The sequence below is a fragment of the Malurus melanocephalus genome, unplaced genomic scaffold (genome assembly GCF_030028575.1).
Source record: "Malurus melanocephalus ecotype Western Australia unplaced genomic scaffold, MMel_1.1 scaffold_24, whole genome shotgun sequence".
NCBI classification, from domain to species: Eukaryota; Metazoa; Chordata; class Aves; order Passeriformes; family Maluridae; genus Malurus; species Malurus melanocephalus.
This window is the reverse complement of record NW_026623256.1, coordinates 2,307,488-2,330,100: the sequence shown is the minus strand read 5'-3', so window position 1 is coordinate 2,330,100 and position 22,613 is coordinate 2,307,488. Positions and strand designations below refer to the sequence as shown.

The 22,613-nt window shown below is 46.9% G+C and overlaps 1 protein-coding gene across 3 annotated transcripts in view; it reads left to right on the top strand.

The window, feature by feature from the left end:
- Positions 1-22,613, top strand: part of GRIP2 (glutamate receptor interacting protein 2) — a 104,167-nt gene that overhangs the window by 47,776 nt on the left and 33,778 nt on the right. For all 3 annotated transcript variants that reach the window (XR_008967052.1, XM_057390290.1, XM_057390291.1), the window contains exons 3-12: positions 1,273-1,408; positions 2,184-2,329; positions 5,129-5,215; positions 5,483-5,558; positions 6,169-6,314; positions 11,529-11,676; positions 12,399-12,568; positions 16,199-16,324; positions 16,932-17,084; positions 17,304-17,490. Coding sequence is in view for 2 of the 3 variants with exons in the window: in XM_057390290.1 (XP_057246273.1) it covers positions 1,273-1,408; positions 2,184-2,329; positions 5,129-5,215; positions 5,483-5,558; positions 6,169-6,314; positions 11,529-11,676; positions 12,399-12,568; positions 16,199-16,324; positions 16,932-17,084; positions 17,304-17,490 (1,375 nt within the window). In the remaining variant the exon portion in view is untranslated. The remainder of the gene's footprint in view (positions 1-1,272; positions 1,409-2,183; positions 2,330-5,128; positions 5,216-5,482; positions 5,559-6,168; positions 6,315-11,528; positions 11,677-12,398; positions 12,569-16,198; positions 16,325-16,931; positions 17,085-17,303; positions 17,491-22,613) is intronic.

Genomic DNA, 22,613 nt, shown 5'->3' with positions numbered 1-22,613 from the left:
TGCAAAGAGGTTCCCTACTCACATTAATCAAGGGCACAGATTATTCTTGGAAGTGCTTTACAAAACAGGTAGTGCATGGCAGGACTCCAGGCGAGCTGCCAGTTCTGGTGTCCTGGTGGTTTTGAACAGGCACGAAGTGCTAGTGATGAGGCACCACAGTGCCAAACGAGCCCATGTGTTGGAGGGATGGAGGAGGCCCTGCACCAGCATGGATCTTCTGTGTCAATATGACATTTAAGGGGCCCTGCCTTGCTCTGGAAATCAGTGTGCAAGAAGTTTCAAATGTTCCCTCTCCAAACAGAGCATCTCATTTAAGCCTGSTGAGGTTTGCTGTCCAAACAAGCTCCTGGGCCCCTTCAACCCCTTCAATGGGGTTTTTGCCCACATCTGTGGGACTGCTGTTTGCTGTGTGCTGCCAGTGCCCATCACCACTTTCTCCTGCACAGCCTTGGAGAGAGTCCCCTGTGTGAGGGTGACTGTAAAGTCRTGGAAGATTTCAGTACACTGAGATAGTGGAGGTGGATGGATAATGTTGTAGACAAATTGTGTAAAAGCTTCTTAGAGGAGGCTCTGGCAAGATGTGGAGGTCATCCTAATTTGCCCCAGGGTTTGTCCTCCTTTGAGCAGAGTGTGAGGTCTGTTGTGTGCAGAAATGCAGAGCCGCCTTTTGCCGAGTCTGCAGAGCTCGTGGTCTTTTTCTTGGGCCTCCCCCTCCTCCCCCTGATGATGGCAGGATCTCACCCTCTCCACATTATGTACTGTGTCTCCCAGCTATATTGATGTCTCATGGTGTTTTTTAAATCACAGTATTTTGAGATCCACCCTGTTACGTCCATCCAGGCCGCTGCAGGTCCACAGCATCCTCTTCCTGTGTAACTGTGACTGCCTGAGATAGCYCTGCTAATGCCCTCCCCACTCCATATCACACATTTCCTGAGGTGGATTCCCTGGACATCGCTGAGATCCTGTCACCCTGGTTTTGATTTTTATACTCCCTCCAGCACCTTGAAAAACAAGTCTTTTACTCTCTCACAAGCCCTCTGCCTTTTCTTCCTTGATCTTGTCTGCCAGACCTGCATGGAAACATTTCCGCGGGCCTACCAGGACACACTTCTGTTCTACATCTTAATTTTAGATAAACTGAGGCTTTTTCTTCATGCAATTTGTACAAAACATCCCAGGTCTGCTTTCCCACCYCCAAAGGAAAAGGGTGTCCTTGGGGTTGAGAGGAATGTGCCTTCCACTGAGTTGTCTTTATTCCTGATCTTTCAGAGGAGTTCAGAGGGGTCACAATCGTGGAGCTGATTAAGAAGGAAGGAAGCACCCTCGGCTTAACCATTTCAGGTGGCACAGACAAAGATGGAAAGCCAAGAGTCTCCAATCTGAGGCCAGGAGGACTGGCTGCAAGGTGAGAAATGGAAATAGGGTGCAGAGAGCACAGCAGAAATGGAGAGGAATAGTTGCATGTTCCAGCTACTGAATGAATAGAGTTATAATTAATGTAGTTGGCACCCGACTGCCTTTTTTTCAAGTGCCCCAGAATGCAAAGTTGTTGCTTCAGGAAGTAGAACGTCTTCTATTTTGAGCACTTTCCTATGCTCTGTGCAATTATGCTCTGAAATTTTGTGKAGGGATATTTGGAATTCTGTGAAATTAGGCAGCCTTGTCAGGAGAGCTGCMTGGTACAATACATCTTGATCAAGCTAAGTGGTTTAATATTGTATCTGTTGTGAATACTGAGTGTATAAGTAACATTATTGGCTTGGAAAGGGAATGAGCAAAGAAAGGCTCCAAGAAGCAGGAAAAGGGAAGTAGTAATTGAACATTTTGCAGAAAACAGGCAAAAGGAAAGATGTTTTCTTTTTCCCTGCTGGATTTTTTTCAGACAGCTCTYGGTGTGCTTTTTTTTGACTGATTGCTCTGCATGAATGAGAACTGAGCAACAAAAGAGAGGTTGTGAACACGTACGCTGCAATTGTTGCTGTATGTATGGATCTGAACACTTGCCACCAGGAAAGATAGATGGCTTCAATTTTAATGCTTCCCTCTGAGAGTGAACACATGCAATCAGACAGCAGAGATCAGCTCAGCACTGGTGCTTTGTTCACAAAGTCCTACAGTTACAGCTGCTCCAGTAGCAGAGACTTTGTGCTACCACTGCTTTTTGTTTGATTTCTTTGCAGGAGTGACCAGCTGAACGTRGGGGATTACATCAAGTCGGTGAATGGCATTAACCTGACCAAGCTGCGGCACGACGAGATCATCAGCCTGCTGAAGAAYGTGGGCGAGAGGGTGGTGCTGGAAGTGGAGTACGAGCTCCCTCCAGCTGGTGGGTGCCTCCGGGACARCGGTGCTCTCTTTCCTTGGCTGCTTTTTGTCCTGGGGTGTAGATGGACTTGCTCATGCAGAGCTGCCATGGCCAAGGCAGTGTCCAGGGGCGTTCTGCCTTCATCTGCTCGCGCGGGCGGTGCAGGCTGCAGAGCTGTGTGCAGTCGGAGCAGAGCACTTTTTCCAGCACAGTGGGTGCCTGTTCATGCACACTGGCAGGGGATGGCTGATTAGGTCTGTCTTGCCTCGGAGTGACTCGGTAGCACAGGCCAATCTGCCTCCTGATGCTGCTTCAGCTTCTCTTTTTCCCTTTTACAGTGTGGCTACGGGAGGTTTTATTCAGTCTTAAACATGTATTACCAGATGCTCTTTTCTGAACTGTGGCAAGTGCAGTTAGTCCTCAGGATTCTTTGAAGTGCTACGTGTTTTTAGAAGGGAAACTGAAGCAATCTGCTTTCCAGCTAAGGAGTCCTGGCAGAAGATAGCAAGCCAGACTCGCAGGGTTTGTGTCCTGACATGGGAGACCAAATGCTCTTGCCCTCATTTGTTTTGATGATTGATGTTTCTGGTTAAAACAAATTCCTCGATGAAGCTTCTCATCCCAGTCTTTCCATTGTGATTGCAGTCTCCCCAGTTATTACTTGTTCATTTACCCAGATCAATCAGCAGATGATTGGGCAGAAGAAATAGAACAACTAAAAATAAGATGACAAGGAAAACAAAACTAATGAAATCTAAACATTTTGCCCCAGATAGGAAGCTATTTTACACTTCATAGCTTTGCTGTAGCTGCTGCCTTTAGATGAAAAGTGTTGAATAGGAATGACTGTGTAAAACCCAAAAAAGAGTAAAATCTRACCTGAAGTGGATGAATCTGTATCCATCATTCCCCTCTGTTCTGCTGTAAATGTTGGGGAATTTTTGCCTACACCCCTGATAAAGCCAACTGTGCCTCAAGTTTTCCATGCTCCCTAGAGATGACCACTCTTAACCTTTCTCCATGGTATTCCTTATTGTCTGTGATATTCCTTATCAGGMATCTGATAAACTGTACTTACCAGCCGAGGAGTGGTGCCAGCTCAATCAATAACAGCAATGCGAGATGTCCTCAGCTCTGAATGAGCAGGAAGAGCACACTGAGATAGTGACTTCTCTCCAGTGAGATTATTTGGGCAGTTTATGAATGATCCAAACAAAGAAGCACCGCAAAATAACAGGGAATTGTCAATTATTTTCTGGTTCCAACTCATTGTGCGCTTTTATCTKCTGTGAGGGTTTGTTATTGCCGTGTGCACCCGCCTCTCTCTCTCTCTCTGGCTCTCTCTTACGCTGGGCAAAGAGCAGAAATAGACTGCAATTCAATAGCTTGTTCTTGTGGGTTTAAATTTTTCTCTCCACTTTGTAATTTCCAGCTTTTAAAGAAATCTTGCAAGCCCGAGTCTCGTTTTCAGGCCTCTGTGTAATATCATCTCTTTCATAAATAAACCAAGCCCTGTGTTAACACTGGCTTAGGTTTCCCAGCTCCCACTGATCTTATGAAAGGCTGTTGCAGCACTTCATACTCGGATGCTTAGGACAGAAATTGGATGGCTTCTGAACTCATTTGTGGATGCTTTATACCCTTTTCTTGGTATTTGAGTATCACCCTTTAGCTGGGAACCTTCTCATGCCCTGAATCCTTCCTTCTGGAGTATCTTTCTCTGTCCCTTTAGCTGTCTGTGCACAGCAGCAGGAGCAGAGCAGGGACAGTGTTTGGAGGTTTATTTGGCCTCTCTGTAGCTGGTCCCCAGGGCTGTCTGCCTGCAGGGCAGTACTGTGTCTCCACTGGATGTCTTTTGGATTAGCTTAAGGCCTGGGGTAAGCCAAATCTGGGTGCAGGTGCAAGCCCTGGGGGTGCTTGRCAGTGAGGATTGATGTGGTCAGTGAGAACAGTAGGGAGATTTGCTTCAAAACCCCTCTCCTGAGCCATGGGACATGGCAGTGTGGATGTGCCTAGAGCAGCTTTCAGGTCCAAGTCAGGTTTTTGGTCTTTTTTTCCTGATTATTCTTGTGGCCATTCATGGCACTTGGCTTGAAAATCAGGAATTTTAAGAGTGGACCAGGCTGAGATGTCAGGTGCAGTTTCAGGTGGAGAAGACTGGGAAATTGTCCCATATTCACTGCAGAAGTGCAATAAATCATTAAATAGCAGGGGACGTCAAGAGATGGAAACARTTTCTTTCTTTTTCTCTTTACTTTGTACATTTTGTATTTTGTACAAATAGTACTGTGTATTTAACATAAAATTACTGAATTGCCCCTAGGATCAGTTTAAAGGATTCACTTAATCTTTTTTTAAATCCAAAATATTAGAGGTAAGGGAAAAAAAACAACTTTATGCATTGAGGATTTGGGATTTTCATTTTCTTTAAGGTCAGCTRGTGACTTGATTCCTTATGCTGCTGCTGGTTTTTTTAATAAGTTTCCATCTGTGGCAGAAGCTTTTGAGAAAAGCTGAATGCATTAAAGCCAGTTGATAAACGAGACGGTTTTACTTGAATGTCAAAGTATTAACCAAGACAAATTTGAGGGGAGATGTGCAACACTGAGCTGGTGAAATCATCCTAAAACATGATGTTTGGCTCTGATAAAGGTTCACTTGTCTGGGTTGGGCTCTTTTTGCTTCCAAACGGGRAAGATAAAAGACGGATTTTGGGCTGGATTTTCATTTCACTATTGTTTGGATGAGTTTGAATATTATTTTGCACTGTGGATGGGAAAGGTTTATCTGGGGTAACTGGGTCTTTCTCTTTTCCTTTAGTGCCAGAAAGCAGTGCTGGCATTATTCCCAAGACCATTGAAGTGTCCCTCTACAAGGAAGGCAACAGCTTTGGCTTTGTGCTCAGAGGTTAGTAGCTTCTCCACTGAAAAGCAGAGGCAGAGATGGAAAGTGGGAAAAGTAAGAAGGGGAATGACAAAAACCTCAGCTGAGCAGTAAAAGCGTGTCCTGGAGAGAATCCCCTGTTGTCTCCCAGGACTGCCAGCTGCCTAATCCAGGGCAGTCGTTTTGCTTGCAGGCTGTGTCAGCTGTTATGTGACAAATGTCTCTTGCTCAGCGCTCTCGCTCAGCCTTTCAAAGCTCCAGTGGCTCACGGCTTTCCTGCTTTGCTTACAGGGGGAGCCCACGAAGACTGGCACAAGTCCAGGCCRCTGGTGCTCACCTACGTGAGGCCGGGCGGCCCCGCAGACAGGTACTGCTCGTGTCACCCTCCTCAGCCACCTGCACAGGACAGAGCAGCAGCTGTCCCTGCTCTCTCGGACATATGTCCTTCCTGTCCTCCTGGTGCTTCCCTGAGGCTTCTCCTGCTGGTGGTGTGGAATGCCAGTGGGGAGGGTGGGCATGGTGCTCACAGGCTGACCCAGTCCAGATGCTRTAGTGTTGCAGTTTAAAGCACAAACTGCTCTTCCAGGGGCAGCCCCTTCCTTAGCCCCGTGTAGCTGAATCCCTGATGCTGTGTTAGAAAGCAGGAGCCAGTCTATCTACTCTCATGCTGATAATTTAATATGATGGGCCTGGTACTATAAATAACCCAGACTATTGTCTAAGGAGTGTTCTCTGATCCTACAGGATGAGAGTAATTGACTTTTTAATGTGTGTATGTGTGTATGCACACACACACATACATACGAGTACACACAGAAGTAATATATGCTTATATATTTACATATAGAAAATATAGATATCTTACATTTTTAATTCACCTGTAGAAATGTAGACAGATAGTTATATAAATATATACGGATTATTTATCTGAATATAAATATATGCAGAAAAAAAAAATTTCTTGTGGCTTCTTACAGGGAAGGGTCCTTGAAAATTGGGGACAGGCTGCTGAGCGTGGATGGGATCCCTCTGCACAGCATGACCCACGCTGACGCCCTCAACATCCTGCGGCAGTGCAGCCAGGAGGCACTTTTCCAGATCGAGTATGATGTGACCATCATGGGTAAGGACAAAATGGTTGTGATGGCATTTTTTTTTTCTGACTGCCTGGAAAGTATGTGAGACTGGAGACAGTAATTGGAATACTCAGTTTCAGTGGAAAAATTGCTGAGCAATGTGCTGCTAGCATGGATGTAGGGGGTAGAGTTCAAAGCTGGCTTGGTTAAATGCATTTGAAATGCCCTTATGCAGGGATGTGTYTTGATAGGAATGACGAGTGGCTTTAGAGGAGAGGGCAAAAGGGGATTTTCTAATGTAGGCAGAGAGGGCATAAGAGAAGTCTGAGTTAAAGGGGGCTGGAGCGCTCTGCCAGTGCTGCAAATAACACCATTAAATGTGTGCAGAGGAGTGAGCTGCATGCAGGCATAGACTTGCTGTGGCTTTGGTTCTGAATTTTGACCCTACTTAATTCTGGCGCTWTTCCCTTTCTTAGAAATGTTACTTCAGATCTGCTTCTGAAATAAATGAGGGGTGATCAAATGYTTGACCCCAAATAAGACAGAATTTACTGGAGGGCAGAGGATGAGTATTTCTAAAAAGCATTTTACATAGTAGATACGAAGTTTGAGGGTTTGGTGGGTTGATAGCAGTTGTTTTTTTAAATTTGATTTTAAGTTTCAAGCCCTGGGAAAGGGTTTATTATTAGCTACTGTAAAGTCGTTTTGAGCTGGCTTTGTGACACGCAGCTGTTACTGCAGGGAGCGTTGTTAATGAGTTTAAGGTTACCACAGAGTTCGAAACTGTGTTGGTTCTGGAAGCTCACTGAACTGAGTATTAGATTGTGATGTTTCATACACATCTCCAGAGGGGTTTCTGCCCCCACTAGAGCCATGAGCTGGACTAGGTTGGAATCTTTTCCACAAATCTCACAAACCAGTCCAACATGTCTGAGCCTAGGATCTAGTGAGAAATAGGAGTCCGTGATATCAGGTTGTTTTTTGATTTGTCAGTGTAGAGGAAAAAAAAAAGAATCTGAAGCTGAGAGAGCTTGATACCACATTACACTAGAGGAAAGAGAGCTGAAAACAMGAGAACTCACTCTGTGCAAAGTGCTCCAGGATAAGGGAGCTCCTTGTAACAGCCCTGAGGGCTTTCTGCTTCTATTGAGTCTTCTCACCACAGGCTTTCCCCTCCTTTTGGTAGAAKCTCCACAAGCATGGACACAGTGGCTCTCCCCTGGGGGAGGTGGCTGCCAGGAGCTGGGCAGTGTGTGCCACACGGACACGTTCTCCATGGAGGAGCTGGAAGGAAAAGCTGATGCCTTGGCAGTTGTCTGCACACTGCCTGGCTTCTGCCACACCACAGGAGCAGCCTCTTTGGAAACTGGTGGCTATTCATGATAAAGAGCAAACACTTAAACCATGGGAGACAGAAACTACCCCAAACCTCTTTTCTGTCTTTCTGTGATTTTTTTCTTTTTGGATACCTCTGCAGTGGTCAGTAAGGGATGTTCATTCCTCACTTTGCAGGCTGCTCTAGGGAGCGGGGCAGGTGGAGGTAAGGAGGGATTTTGCACGGAGCTGTCAAGTCTGRACAATAGTAAAGAATTAATTGTGCATGGGAAATGGGCCTTTTGAGGGGTTTATTGTTTGTACAGTCACATGTTGCAGAAAGCTGATTGTTTCAGTACCGGACTTGGTAGAAAAATAGCCAGGAAGGTGTTTCAGTATCTTGTTGTTTCTTCTTGAATAATTCTCCCACCTAAAATTGTGAGGATTGAGTGAACATGGATGGACTGCAGGGTGACTCTCCATCTTGTGTTACTAACCTGTGGACCAGAATTAGATACTTCCCAAAAATGTAAAACCTGCCCCTTTCTTAGATAATTTCTGCCTAGAGAGTCTCTCCCTGATGCTGCTGTAAAGGAATATATTTGTCCTGCTTTCTTTTAAGGCAAGATGATACAGAACATGCAGCTTACAACAATCTCTGCAGACAGTTTTGCCAGGCAGTGGCTGATAACTGCAGTGGGAGATRAGAGCATCGTCCCCAGTTCACAACTGTTACAGCCATTCTCTTTAGCAGCCCCCAAAAGCTGATGGAAGGGAAGATCAGGTGATGAAAATGGTCCGGGGATATTTTCAACCTAAAGGAAGCGCTCTTAATTCCCATTTTGAAAACCTGGCAAGAGGTCTGGGGACASCACTATGAAATGGTGCTTGTCCTGTTCATCCTCAGAGAAAAGAGAGGTTTTTACATGGTGCTCACTCTCTCTGCAGCTGTGTTACTCCTCCTCGAGGGTGATGTAGGTTGACCCTTGAGGAGGGAAAGTTGTTTTTCTGCATCTATTGTTGGTGAGGGACCAAGGTTGCTGCGGGGGAGCGTTAATCATGGCATTCCCCAGCTGGCTCTGTGGTTTTCCAGCCAAAATTGTGCACTGAGGATGATGTGCATGGGCCAGTCCCGCTCCTGGTGCGAGGGATGTGGCAGCTGYCTGCCATTGCCACCGAGCCCCAAAGCTGTTCGGATTTCACCAGGGAGGCTGGCACAGGGAAGGACCACAGCAGGCTTTTTGTCAGGTTGGCTGAGATGTCTCAAGGCCGCTGAAGGAATTAAATTAATCTGCTATTTCCATTTAAAAGGAGTGCCAACTGGGCATGCACCTCCCTAGGGCATTCGGAAAATCTCTGCCCTTTGCTGAGGCCAGATAAACTTTGCAATGAACAGATGCTTTCCCATGGCTCTACTCTGTCTTAGGGGCCTTTTAAAAACAGGGGGGAATGGGTAAAAAAAAATCACCACAAGCAAACTGATCAGCCAGAAAAGGCTATTTAAATGGTTACTTTGTAAATAACCTGTATGTGCCACAAACCCAAGGATCTGAACTACAAACCTTCAGGGTTGACTCATGAAGGGGGGAAGGTGTCTGCCAGAGATGGTAGATGAACAAAGTGATTTGCTGTGTCCTCTTCCTCCTCTCCCTTCCCCTGGCTGTCCCTCCACCCATTCAGTTTKCAGCTGAAGTTTTTTAAGCCTGTGGAACTCTCTGATTGATAGAATGGAGGGCTGGTAGTGTCCCACGAATGGGTGACTCCTCAGTGTCTGCCATGCAGGGGCAGGGGCTACAACCTGAAGAGGTTGTAGCTGTGCATGATGGTGCAGAAACAGTAAAGTTATTGCATGGCCTGCTCTGTCCCTTCTGTGTTTCTTTTTAAATTAGCTTGGGTATAATAGCTCCATGTTAATCACACCTCACGAATATTGCTGAATTGCTGACTCYTGACCTTTGATTTGAGCCAAATCTTCCCCTAGGATAATTAATAGAGGCTTGGCTAGTATTTCCTCAATAAATGCGTCTATAAAATGGGTTTGGAGCAATTTTCATTTGTGCCACTGGAGATGAGAATTAAAAGGGATGTCGAGGTGGCTTATGCTGTGTGTGGCAGGAGGAGTGGCCATGGGCTGGAGGTGAGACTGTGGTTTCCTGCAGTCTTACTGATAACYTCAGTCCTGAGGTCCTGAGACTCTTCCTTCTCACCATCTTGCTGAGGCTTCCCTAGGATGCACCTGACAAAGCTGAGAAGCTTGGACGCTGGTAAACTGGAGAGGAGCAGGTGTTTTCCTTGCAAAGAAGGATCTGATGCTCCAGCAAACCTCTACTCATTGTTTTATTTTCCTTATCTTCTTCCCTTCAGYTGGTGGGATATGAATCCATGTCCCTCTTCAAGGATATGTGCTGGGCACACACAGCCTRCAAAACCAGCATACACCCGGTGTTTGCAGTTGGAAGAGATCCTCAGTCTCTTGGTGCTTCCTTTGCTAACAAAGGCTTAAGTGCACCTTCCACRGGCTTTAGCTGGGTGCTTTGTGTATCTTTTGATTAAACTGGGACTGTGTTTTTTACCAGGGCCTGCAGATCTCCCCAGTGGTCCTTTTCATCAGGATGGTCCTTTTCACAATGTTTTATGTGAAGCCTGCAWAACCTTTAGTGTKGCTCATTCCTCCTGCTTCCTCCCCTGTGAAAAAGGGCACTGTGAGTAGACCAGAGCCTGAGCATTCCTTGGCTGATCCCCARGGGGAATTTCCAAGGTAAATTTCTGTCTTCAGAGACTCAGCATCCCAAACAAATCTCAGAAAAGACCTTGCTGCCGCTTAGCTTCCCAGATCTGCGTTAATGCTCCTGTTTATCAGAGAGCAAGAATGAGCCATGCRTCAGCTTTGGAGCCAAGTGGCATCAGCATTTTTAGTGGAGCATATCTTTGGAAGGGAAAAGCCTTACTATGARTAATTAAGGGCTGAGGAGGCATCAGGTGCTCAGAGGGCTCTGCTAGCCTTTCTTTCAAAGTGGATGGCTGGGTCTTCATGTGTGTTTTTGTGTGGGTTGTCAGCTTCATATGGAGGGTGCTGGTTATTGGATGTCTGATGTTGATAWATTTATGAATCCCACCTCTTTGTGWTGGCTTTAGGTAATCTGGAAGCAAATGTGTGTAWCAGAGCTGGAGGGAATGCCTGTCTAATCAGCCAGAAACACAGGCTTTCTTTTTCCTCCCCCTTCCTCAGCAGGGATGGATAGGTTTGGTGCAGGCTTTTGCTACCAGGTGTGATTTTGTAGGAGTTTCATAGTCTCACTTACAGCATCTATTAAGCTTATTGCAGAAATGCATCTTTTAAACATGAGTTGTCCCTGTACTGTCTGATGGGAGAGGAGGCTGTTGTGAGCAGGGGGTTGGCAGTGCTGTGTCTGCTCCCACTGTCACACTGGAGGAGCTCAAATGAGCAGCTCAGGTGCTGTACTGAAGCTGGTGCTGAAGCACAGAGGAGTTGACTGGCTTGTCATCAGTCACGAGGCTTCTGTGCACTTCAGAAAGTGGGATCCTGTATCCTTGTGCCTTTTCTTTTTTGTTTTGTTTGGCAAAAAAAGCCTATAACAGCGATGTGCTTGTGATCTTCYTTTTTTGTGCTTGTAATAACTGTTGATGTGACTGCTGCAGAGCCTTTGAGCAATCAATTCCTCAATATCACTATTTAACCCAAAGTAAAGAGAATTCTTTCCATGAATGAGTTGTTACAATACTCTTCATTTTCATGTAGATTTTGTGCAGAGGCAGTTTTTCTCCTTGAATGTTGTTCTTAATTCACCACGTGACACGGACTGTAGGATGTCCAGGCTAAAGGTTTGCTGCTACCCATGGCAGGTCAGCGCTGTTGGCCACCCCCTGCATTTAGAAATGGAAAAGTCTGTATGAGAAGTGTCTTCAGGWGCTCTCTTGTTTTGCAGATACTGTAGCAAATGCTTCTGGTCCTTTACTAGTTGAAATAGCAAAAACTCCAGGGTCTACACTGGGGATCACACTGACCACAGCCATGCACCGGAACAAGCAGGTCATYGTCATCGACAAGATCAAGCCGGCCAGTGTGGTGGACAGGTACAGATCTCAGCAGGCTGCTCCCAGCTCTGCTTTTCCTTCTCAGTTACTTTTTTGTCCTCTTGTTAGTTATATACCATTTTTCTTGGTGTTGCCTTGAAATATCCACAAGAGCACATTCACATATCCTTAGCACTGTTTGTGATAAAAATATCTGACCCACCAGCAGTGGCCACTCCTCACTGGGAGTGAATGCAACTCAGTGAGCATGTGAAAGCTGAGCTCTGCTTTAAAAACCTCAGGTCTGACTGCCCTGGAGCTGTGAAATGGCTAAAGCCTGTCATGGAAACTTCTGGCTGGAGCCTTTTCCTGATGGACAAGGCAGGACCCTGTACCTGAGGATGCACAGACAGGCTGCTGTGCAGCACTRGCTGTGTTCAGGCATGTTGCTGAGCTGCACTCCTGGCTCCCRGGACGTAATTACACTTCTGAGTGAGCCTTGAGCTGTCCAGACTGGCTATGAAGGGGCACTCTTACAAACAAAAAAGAATTTTTGCTAAGCCACCAGCAGCACTGACTGAAACATGAACCATCTTAATTGGTATTTTGGGTAACGCTTGAACCTAAAGTTCAAATTGGAATTTWAAAAAATGATCCGTGAAAAGAAATTAGCAAGAATTTGCACAACAATTCACAGCTGAATTTTGTGTATGTGCTGCTGCCTGCAAGGAYGTGGGTTTTGGCTGTGTGTGTAATTACCTCTCCTGCTGTTTCCTTTGCAGATGTGGTGCGTTGCACGTTGGTGACCACATTCTCTCCATCGACGGCACGAGCACAGAGCACTGCTCCTTATTAGAGGCAACTCAGCTTTTAGCTGCCACTTCAGAAAATGTCAAGCTAGAGATATTACCTGTTCACCAAAGCAGGCTGCCTTTGAAGCCTCCAGAAACAGGTGTGTCTTCTGTGCCAACGCTGTTGGTCACCCTCAGAACTCACTTTAGGTCGCTACAAGGGGTTCTTGCTTTYGCGCGCTGGCAACAGATTCCTAAGAGAGACATCTGCAGAGGGGAAGAAACCTGATGTTTTGATGAAATGWATGTGATTAGATGACGTTCTTCAAGGATGTGAATAGGAAAAAGAGGCAGCATCTGAACATCTGTGCTTGAATRGGGAAATTGGTGATGGGAATCCCAGGGTTTTGCAGTGCTGAGTGCTGTGCAAGCCACTTCCTTAGTACCTCAGATAAGAGACTTTAATGGAGAGGGAGGAAAACAGCCATGCTGCTGGCAAATGCATTTCCAAGCTCAGTTTTTATTTGCTGATGCATGGTGAGACTTTGTAAAGGACATGTTCAGTGGCTGGRCAGGCTCCTGATGGACTTCCAAAGCTGGAATGTAATTGTTCACCTTTCAGACCAGCCTGCCTGAGAGGCAGCTGTGTCTGGGCAGCCAGGGGTAGAGTGAATGCATCTGCAGCTGCTGGTTTCCACCACCCCTACAAAAGAAATACTGAGGAAGTAAATTCTGGCTCCAGTAAGCTCCAGTCCAAAATGCCTGTAAATGTCATTAGGAATTCAGCCCAGTGAGCTTTCTTGTTCCCCACCTGTAGTTCCTCCCTCCCCAYGTGAGGCTGTCTCAGGCTCTCCTATAAATTTCGTTGTGACCATGAGCTCAGTATATTTGTTGCAGCTCTTGCCTGCAGTTTTGTTAGTCTGTACTGGCAGTCTTGTAATTCATGTGTTTGGGGTGTGACTGTTCAGTACCAGTCCCTTTTTCCACTGTTTTCAATCACTTGTCTGTCAGGGACATGCATTTTAATAATATTGATGCACAGTAGCCCTGGGCACAGCTGCTCTTTCCATTCTCTTCTAGGGTGGTTTGGGTAAAGAGGAAATATCTGTATTGTCTTCTTTAAACTGATACAGTGAAACCTAAAACCATCTCCATGTCTAGAAATAAAYGTCTTACATGTCCAGTCCCATTTGTGTAGAATTGAAGCAGTTTAACAGAGGGAATGGATGACTTGACCTTTGTGCCCAGGAAAAAATGGAAAACTATTATCCTTTTTCAATGGCAGTTAAAATGAACTATTCTCCTCCTTCCATTAGTGCCCCGTTCCTAATCTTCTTGCAGAATATGAGCAGCAGCTCAGGAGAAGGGGGCTCTGTGGAAGGACAGCTCTGTGTGCTCAGAGCCTATTTACCCAAACCCTCATACACAGATCAGTCTGCTGTGGAAGAAATACAGAACTCAAACTAAGGACAATAATTGCAATACATGATTATGAAAACTGAAAGATATAACAATTGTTCCCACTTTTGATTAAAGTCTTTAACACTTGAGGGATCATAGGGAAGGATGCTGTGCCAGCTCCAGGGGCTGCTCTTTCTGAGTTTAGCAAACAGGGAGAGTGTGGAAACATGGGCCCTGCAAAAACAAACTCTGTGTTTGGGAAGAGAGTGGAGCCCTGGGAAAGAAGCTGAGGAGAGGAGATGATGCAGATCCATCCCTGTTCAGCACTTGCATTACTGAATCCTTTCAGCCTGTGCCTGCATGGTGTTTGTCATTACAGTTTTTCAAAAGTGGCTTCTTGTGCAATCAACATCTGGTTGGAAGAGATGGAGAGGGATCTGAGGCTGCAGTGGTCATGCAAAAATATGGCCTRATGCTGAAGCATGGGATTTGTCAAACTGAGTTGGCTTCCTCTGTGGTTCTGGGGGCACTTGGAGAGTTTGTGGGAGGATTATGCTCTGCTCTGAGGATCAATGGGAGCAGATGGTGCCTGGGAGCAGTGCTGGGATGGATGGGTTTCCTCAGGCAGGGATGATGTGTGAAWGATTGGGGAAGGCTGTTGTAGGGTTTTTTTTCCACAGAATTGTCCAAAATGCCTTCTCTTCCCTGATTTGTTGACAGCTGAGTTTCAAAGGCACATTTTTTTCTKCTGTCAGATGTAAGCTTAGAATTAATAGACAAATGGGAGAGTTTTAGTTGTTATAAGTGGATTAAATTATTTTGTGTATATGCCCATAAGCTCTGTCCCTCATGTTCAAAGTGTTTAATTTTATTAAGAACTTTTCTTTTTCTCTAGATACAGCTAATTTGATTGTTGTTTTTAAAAGCTGCCTGGCTCTGAATTTACTTTTGAAAATACACAAAATAGAAGCCCCAGAGCTGGAAGTGTATTTTTAAAAGCCTGATAGACTAAGCGCTAAACCCACTAAATGTTTAAYGAAGACTAAATATAATCCCTATATTGGCTGGAAAATCTGATCTAAATGGTTTAATGCCTGTGATGCACACCCAGAAAATGGATTTCTGCTGTTCAAGACACTAACAGATGACCTTTAAAAATCTCTGGATGGACTCACTAAATAAAATAAGTCCCTCTCCTGGGTTGGTGCCCTCAGAACGTTCTGGTAGTGCCAGTGCTGGTGACATTTCTGCCTGCTCAGAGGACYCAGAGCCAGGAGGAGATGTCATCCTGGGAAGGTGCTTGCCAGTCAGTGCAAGTGGTTGCGAGGTTAAGGACCAGTGGCTGCGGTGATGCTCTGCTGGGGGATGCTCTCCATGCTTAGCTGAATAAAACAGCTTGAAATCTTASTTGTTGGCCAGAAATTCCTCCTGGGCAGCATGGTGCAGGGATTTGGGACAATCACCTGGTGTTGGGCAAGGAAGGCCAAAAGGAGCATCAGTGAGAACAGACAAGAGACCTGTGCCTGGGGACTGCTTGAGGCACTGCAGAAGAGACTTTTGGCACTGTGACTTGGTGTCACAAAGCTGCAGTTCCTGAGCACGGAGTTTCCAGATGATGGATATCACACTGCAACAGATTCTGCCAGCAGGTGCTGGGGTTAGGGTTGAAGTTAGAGCAGTGGTGTGCCCTTGAACATGCTCTGCCATGTTGGTGTTGTGCTTTAATTTGCTGTTTGCCACAGCATTGGCATCGTTTCTTGTGCTGGTGGCCCTTCTTAACTGGCTTTAAGCAGCAGTGTATGAGCCCCCTTTTGCTGTGGTGAGCTGGAGGTGGCTCTCTGCTGCTCCTCTCTTTCATCCAAGTGTGCGTTCCTGTGCAAGAGCAGCTGCTAAACAACCGAAGGCTGAAGCCAAGCAAAGTACTCGCAGCAGTCCTTGGCACACGGGGAARGCTTTGAGCCTTGTCCCAGGGAGGGCAGCTCKGGCAGCAAGGTGGGAAGCAGCTCARGGAGGCTTCCCTGGTGCTGTCAGAGAGTGCTGATGGCCTCTGCAGGAAACTGTGTCTGAATGGAGCYTCTGCACATYGCACAACAGACTGCAAATGGTGATGACATGTGTGCGCTGCCAGCGTGGCTGAGTCAGGCTGCTGGCACAGGATGCAGAGTTTTTTATGGGAAAGGGGCAGATTTCTGCCACTTTGCATCAAGTGTCACGAGGTTACGCGGGGTTGTGTTTTTGGTGCTGGTGCTTGGCATGCAGTGGTTGAGTCCTAACTAGTACATCAGTATAAGGCTCTTTTCTACAATCTCCTGGTTTATGGTTCTTACCTTTTCTTTGTCTCATTTCTCCTTCCTGCCTGTGGTGATTGCTGCTCCCCTGGATGCCTTCAGTCAAGGTGCAGAAGAGTGACCACCACCATTGCTGGGACCCCTGTGTCAACTACTGTCACACCCACCACCCTGGACACTGCAAGACACCCACCTGGAACCAGACATCTGCACAGGATTACTGCAAATGTAACCTCAGTGCACAGCACTGCTCTCATGCTGCATGTGTTCCTTCTTGTTGTGCCCCTCCATTTCCTTAATTTTCAGGTCCACAGTGTGTCTTGTCACTTGTTCYCTCCTCAGTTTTCTGGTTCTGTCTCCACAGGCCAGTGCTGAGGTACAAAATCAGTATCTGCAGCCCCTGCACACACAGATCTGGTAACTGGGACAAGGGCAGTGTGCTGGGCAGTCCCATGCACCCATCCTCTAACSCCACAGCCCTGTGCCTGGTTTCAGACAGCAAAAATGCGTTGCTGTGGGACAGGGAAGGGTGTCTCTGSTGTTGTGTAGGAATGGGATATAGCAACACATCAGCTGAGCCCTAGTGCCATACAGCTTGTTAACAGCAGGATTATGGCTACTTCAAAATCTGTAGATGCACTTGTTGTCAGGGGTGGGGTCTGTGCTGCCCCAGGTTTCTTATCTTGTGGCAGTAAGACAGGGAAGAGGAGACATTGCACTGTGTCCACATGGTGGGAAGCAAACATTCCTTGTGTCTTGGTCCCTGGTGTTTGGTGCCAGAGTCAGTGAGTGAGCTCTCTGCTGCACATCCCTCACACGCTCTCTGTTTCCCCAGCTCTGGTGGCCGCCAACTTCTCGTCTCCCACCATGAACRCACAGGGATTCCCGTGCCAGAACTCCAACACGCTACCTCGCAGCTCCCACCCCATGAGCCCCCGCACCACCATGCTGAGGAGGAGGCAGAAGAAGAAGGAGCACAAGAGCTCACGTAAGAGCAGTCTCGGGCTGGGGCTGGGTTGGATGGGGTGCACACGTCCTTGCTGTCCTTGTTGTCAGCTGTTAGCCAGGGTAGAACCACTCATSTCAGCACTGCCAGTGCCTCCCTCATCCCTGGTCCCTGTCCCATCACCATCAGACTCAGGTTTGTGACCCAGGCTGTTGTTTTGACTGTGCCTGCCCTGACCTTGTGCCTCTCTCCTGCTCTCAGTGTCGCTGGCCTCCAGCACGGTGGGTCCTGGCGGGCAGATCGTCCACACAGAGACGACAGAGGTGATCCTCAGGGGAGATCCTTTGAATGGCTTCGGACTCCAGCTCCAGGGAGGCATTTTTGCTACCGAAACTCTGTCTTCCCCACCTCTCGTCCGCTTTATTGAGCCTGACAGCCCGGCAGAGAGGTTAGAGACCTTGCCCTTGGATGCTGATGGTGCTGCTGCTGCTGAACATTTCATGGTTTGGTTTGTTTTCTCTCCTCAGAGGCTCATTTAGATATTTACTATCATCCTTGTAATATCTCCCATTCTTCACTGGGCATGGTTTACTGTCACTGCCATTTCTGCACTCGTCGGCTGACCGYGGCCTCCCTCGCACCCCAGGTGAACGTCTTGGCACCAGGCTGCGGCTGGTCTGGGAGGAGGAGGAAGGGAGTGTGTGTCTGTGTGAGAGTGCCATTCCCATTACCTTTTTTTGTTTCTTTAATTTCTCTTTGAAAGGTAAATCTTTTGTATAGGTGCAGAAAGGGGCAAGGTGTAATAAGCAGCCCCTGCAAAATATTTTCTGACTGATTCCATTGTAGCAGAGCCCAGCTATATAAAATTGCCTTAAAGGCAAGACTTTGAACCATAGAGAGGGCTCTGGTTGAGGAGCAGGAAGGTGCTGCAGTTAATCCCTCCTGCTTTTGGCTCTGTGATGCTGGGGAAGGTGCAGAAGGGAGGAGCAGCATTAACTTCTCTGTATCAGCCCTGAGGACACTGGGAGTGGTGGAGCCTCAGCCCTGGAGTACAGCTGCTCCCAATATCCTTGCTGGTTGGATTTAGAGTCTGCCCAAGGGCCTGTGCTCTACAATGTAGGTGCCTTCTGGAAAGGCTTTTGTTACTGAACAGGTCAAATCCTAGCATGGTTGGATCTCTTGAGGGGTGAAAAGGAGAACTGATTTTGTTAGGCTGGCACTTAATGCCTCTGTGCTCATTTCCCTTCCTACCTGTGATTACCACTGTGGTTTGTCCTGCCTAGGAGTGCCAAAGGTGCAGCAACGTGGCAGTACCCAGTGCCTGCTGCAGACCCTTTCTCAGAAGTGTCTGATGGCCCCATCAGCATGTGCTGAAGGTTTGGTGTCTCCAAACCAGCCCAGAAAAACAGCAGATGGAGGAGTTTTGACTYGTGTGGCAGGGAAGGTGTCTGTAAAATGAAATGCAAGTCCTTGCTGTGCAGACCCATCTCTGTGCTGTAGCCTCTCCAGTCAGCCAGTGCAGAGGCAAGGTGGAACAGGAGTGCCTGGTGCTTGTGTCTGTGGGAGGATGGGGACAAGGGGCTGGCACAGGAAAAAGAGMTGTCTAGATGCAGGTTAGGAGAGATTTCAAAAGGCTGTCAAGCCTTTTGTTTGYTTGTTTGTTTCCAAACAGAGTTTAAAAATTAAGGTGATGGTGTTACAGTTTTTTTTAGCCTCTATTGCGGGCAAATTTGGCTCACATTGCAAAGCACCAAACTCTTTTTATAAATCAGGCAGCAACAAAGCCTGCTGTCGCAGGGGACAAGGGAGATGTGCTGAAATCCTCCTGGCTTTGCTTTATGTTCTTGCCAAGCCTGGAGGAAAAGCAGAGAGTGGCAGCACAGCCCTGCCTGGCTCTGGTGTGTCACACAGGCTGCTCGCCCACCCGGCAGCATTCACGCTCTCCTGGCTGCCTCTTGCTGGAGACTGGGAGCAATCCTCTCTGCATTTGCAGCCTGGATTTGATTTGGGGATTAAATCTCTGCTGTGCATTTTGTTCTTTCCTAAACCATACTGCTCTTCCTAGCTGGCAGGAAAATGCTGTCTTTCCTCCCCGTCTTGAAGTGATAAGTGCACTGGGTTCGCAGTGAAGTGAAAAAGGCAGTTTTATGTTTTCATTTCACTTTTTGTTTCTTGTGATTTCACAGAACTCTTTGCTCTGTCGTTCAAGATCCCTTATTCCCTGCTATTTAGAGGTTCTGCTGTAGCTGYAGCCCAAGACATTAGAGCCCTTTTCATCCCCTTACCCTGCTGAGCTCCTGGCTGAGGCTGGGCCATGCTCYTCCTTGTGCTGCAGCTTTTGCTCTTTGCCAAAAAGTTGAGCTGTGGGGATACAGGGATCAGGCTTAGCAGCCTGGGTCTGAYCAGGATTTCACAAACTCTGCAAAACCGGTGGATCTGAAGCTGCTGTTGTACAAACACATGATCCACATTGGCTTTGTCCATCTGGGTTGCTGTGGAGGAGCTGCCTCTGGGGTCCCCAGCAAGTGTGAGTACTACCAGGGAGGACCGTGGCATTACCCTATTTTCAGGGAGATTGGGCTGCCTCACATTTGTTGTCTACTTTGTGCTAGCTTGTGGCAGGCAATTTGATGCAAAAATTCTCACCTGTCTGACTTGTGATTTGTTTTACTGCAAATAGCCTCTAATAGACCTCCCTTCCCACCTGTTGTTTTGTTTCCAGGGTGCATGATGAAGCCTTTGGGTTCTGAATGACACTGATTCAGCCCCTGTTATCAGCAGGGAGGGTGGAAGGGGAAGAAGCCTGACATCCCCTCTTGGCTACCTTGAAGCACACAGCTTTAGTGTCCTTCCTCCCCCAGCTGTCATTGGCAGCAGAGGGGGAGTATCTGACTTCTCCATCCCGGTATCCAAAATCAATGCTTCCTGCTGAGCTACATGGTTTCTAGCTCTGCTCAGACACAGTTGTTTGATCATTGTGTTTCTGGCTTTTGGGTATGAAGAGTTTGCAAAAGCGAAGTTCAGCAGCTGGATGAAGCTGTCAGCAGAGCTTTGATCCATGGGGGGCTGAGACACACCCACTGATGTGCAGGCACAGATGGGCACACTCAGAGATGGGCACACTCAGAGATGGGCACACTCAGAGATGGGCACACTCAGAGATGTGCACACTCAGATGTGCACACTCACACATGGGCGCACTCACAATGATGTGCACACTCACACAGATGTGCACACACAGTGATGTCCACACACAGAGATGTGCACACTCACACATGGGCACACTCACAATGATGTGCACACTCACACAGATGTGCACACTCACAATGATGTGCACATTCACAGAGATGGGCACACTCTCAGAGCTGTGCACGTCTGACCTGTGCAGGCCAGCTTAGGGCATGTAAGGACACAACAGATGCGTTTCTACATCCAGCAATGCGGCCATGGTCGCCGCTGCTCCCCCCACTGCTGGAGTGACCATGCAGATATAGATGATGCTGAGTGAGCTCTTCAGTGCATATCCTGCCCAAGGCTTGAATAAGTGCTGCTCTGTATCAAGCAAGACACCTCCGCTGCTCTGTTGCTGTCTCTAAGCCCAAGGAGTGAGTCATGGCAAAATGCAAATCTGTTCTACCCCAGGGAGAAAATCCCATCATGGACTCCAACACATCCATAGGGTTGTCTTTTACTCCAGGAGATGCTTGTACTCCTTTCTGTTTTTAAGACACTGCTGCTCCCATAGTCTCAAAGCACTTTGTGGGCGCTGATGTTAGACTAAGCATCTCTGAGACTGATGCCCTTTCTCTGGAAAAACTGTCAGAAGATTCTTGTACGATCCCATGGCAGAGCTAGAGATCTTTGCAAGACCCTTGGCTCACCAGCCTCTGCTCCCAGTGCCAGGACACATAACAACTGGAAGTGGTTGTCTCTGGAATGGTTCTGAAAGGTTAACATRGCACTTCAGGCCTCCTTGCACTTGTAGAGGAATCCAGAAGGTTGTGGCTTCACTCCACAAACTTTTACAAACCTGCAAGACCAGGGCTTAAACAACTGTGATCGACTGAGGCTAATAATAAAAGAAATAAAATATCTCTGACCTAACAGAGTTGTTGGCTGTAAAACACTCGGGCAGATCTACCTTGAGTGAAGAAATGTGAGAAATGGCTGTTTTGGGAGAAGGCAGTTTTGGTAGGAAAGGTGACAAAGGTTTGCTTTGATGCAGTGTAAAAGTATCCTGTGAGCTCCCAGCCCTTGTAGCTGAGACAGTGGTGCCAAAATGGACTGTGTCCCTGTGTGACCCTGGGATGACAGTGATGTCTGAGGGATGCAGCTGTTGGTTTTTCCTTGGCAAAAGGTGCACTGGGGCCATAGCGAGAGAAGTCCTGGTGGCAGAGCAGTCATGTCTGTTGTACTCTGTGTCATCTTYGTATTTTTAAGCTGGTATTTCTAAGTGCATCTATGTGACTGCATAGCCACAAGTCCAGTAAAGGATCATAATTAAACTTGATGCAATTTRTTCACAAGGGTGGGTTCATTTATACATCATGGAGTTGTCTGTCCTCATCCAAGTCTCCTTGAACAAACAACTCTGAATTTGCATCTCATAAAATAGCCAGTGTTTTCCTGTGAATGGCATGAACTCAGGCAGAAGTGTGAATATATTACAAGTTCAGTACCTTTTTACCAGTAAAATAGCTTTCCTTGACTCTTTCCAGACTTTATTTCTCAACTTTTGATGGGCCACTGGCACAAACTGTTGTGCTTGTTCATTTTTCTTGAATTCGGATGTGTGTACTTTTTCTTAATAACTGATCTTTTATATACATCCTGTTTTTGGAGGGGAAGAATGCAGCCAAGTGTCTGTTGCCTTTGATGCCTTTGTGTGCCTGGAAACTGTGGTGCTGTGTTTTCTTACATCTGAATTGGGTGTGAGTGATGAAGTGTGACCGGAAGGTTTAGGAAAAAACAAGCTGTCTTCTGTAAGGTATTTGTGAAAGAAAGGGGAAGGCAAAGATTTGTTTGATCATTAAACAGGAGGGGAATAAAGATTCTTGGAGAAAGCTCAAAACAGGATGGTTGATATTTGGCTCCACATTTTGAGGGGAACTTTAGACCTGATGCCATAACCCTCAATCTCTTTTGGACACCACTCTGTAGCCTTTGTTAATGATGGGTGAAGAATGGTTTCCAAAGCTCTGCTCAAGTGGACAGCCAGGTGATGAGTGGAAAGTATAAAAAGATGTGGTTAAAGTAAACTGTGGATAGAGGAGAAGGAAGATGGGCAATTTCCCATGGTTACAGTCAACTCTGTGGTCTTGAATTTGTAGAGCCATGGGCCAGCTCAGGTGGGAGCTGACTGAGATTGTGTGGGAGATAACTTGGAGAATCATCTTGCTGGCGTTGCAGTGTATGTAAAAAAAGAAAAAAGGAGTGTGGGTGGATACTGAATGTAGGAATGGTGAAAAATACCCTGCTTTTGAATACCAGGGGGTCCCAAGAGGCGAACTGTGCTGTAGCAGTGCATCTTCCACATAGCCTTAGCATCATGTTCTTCTTCCAAAGCAAAAA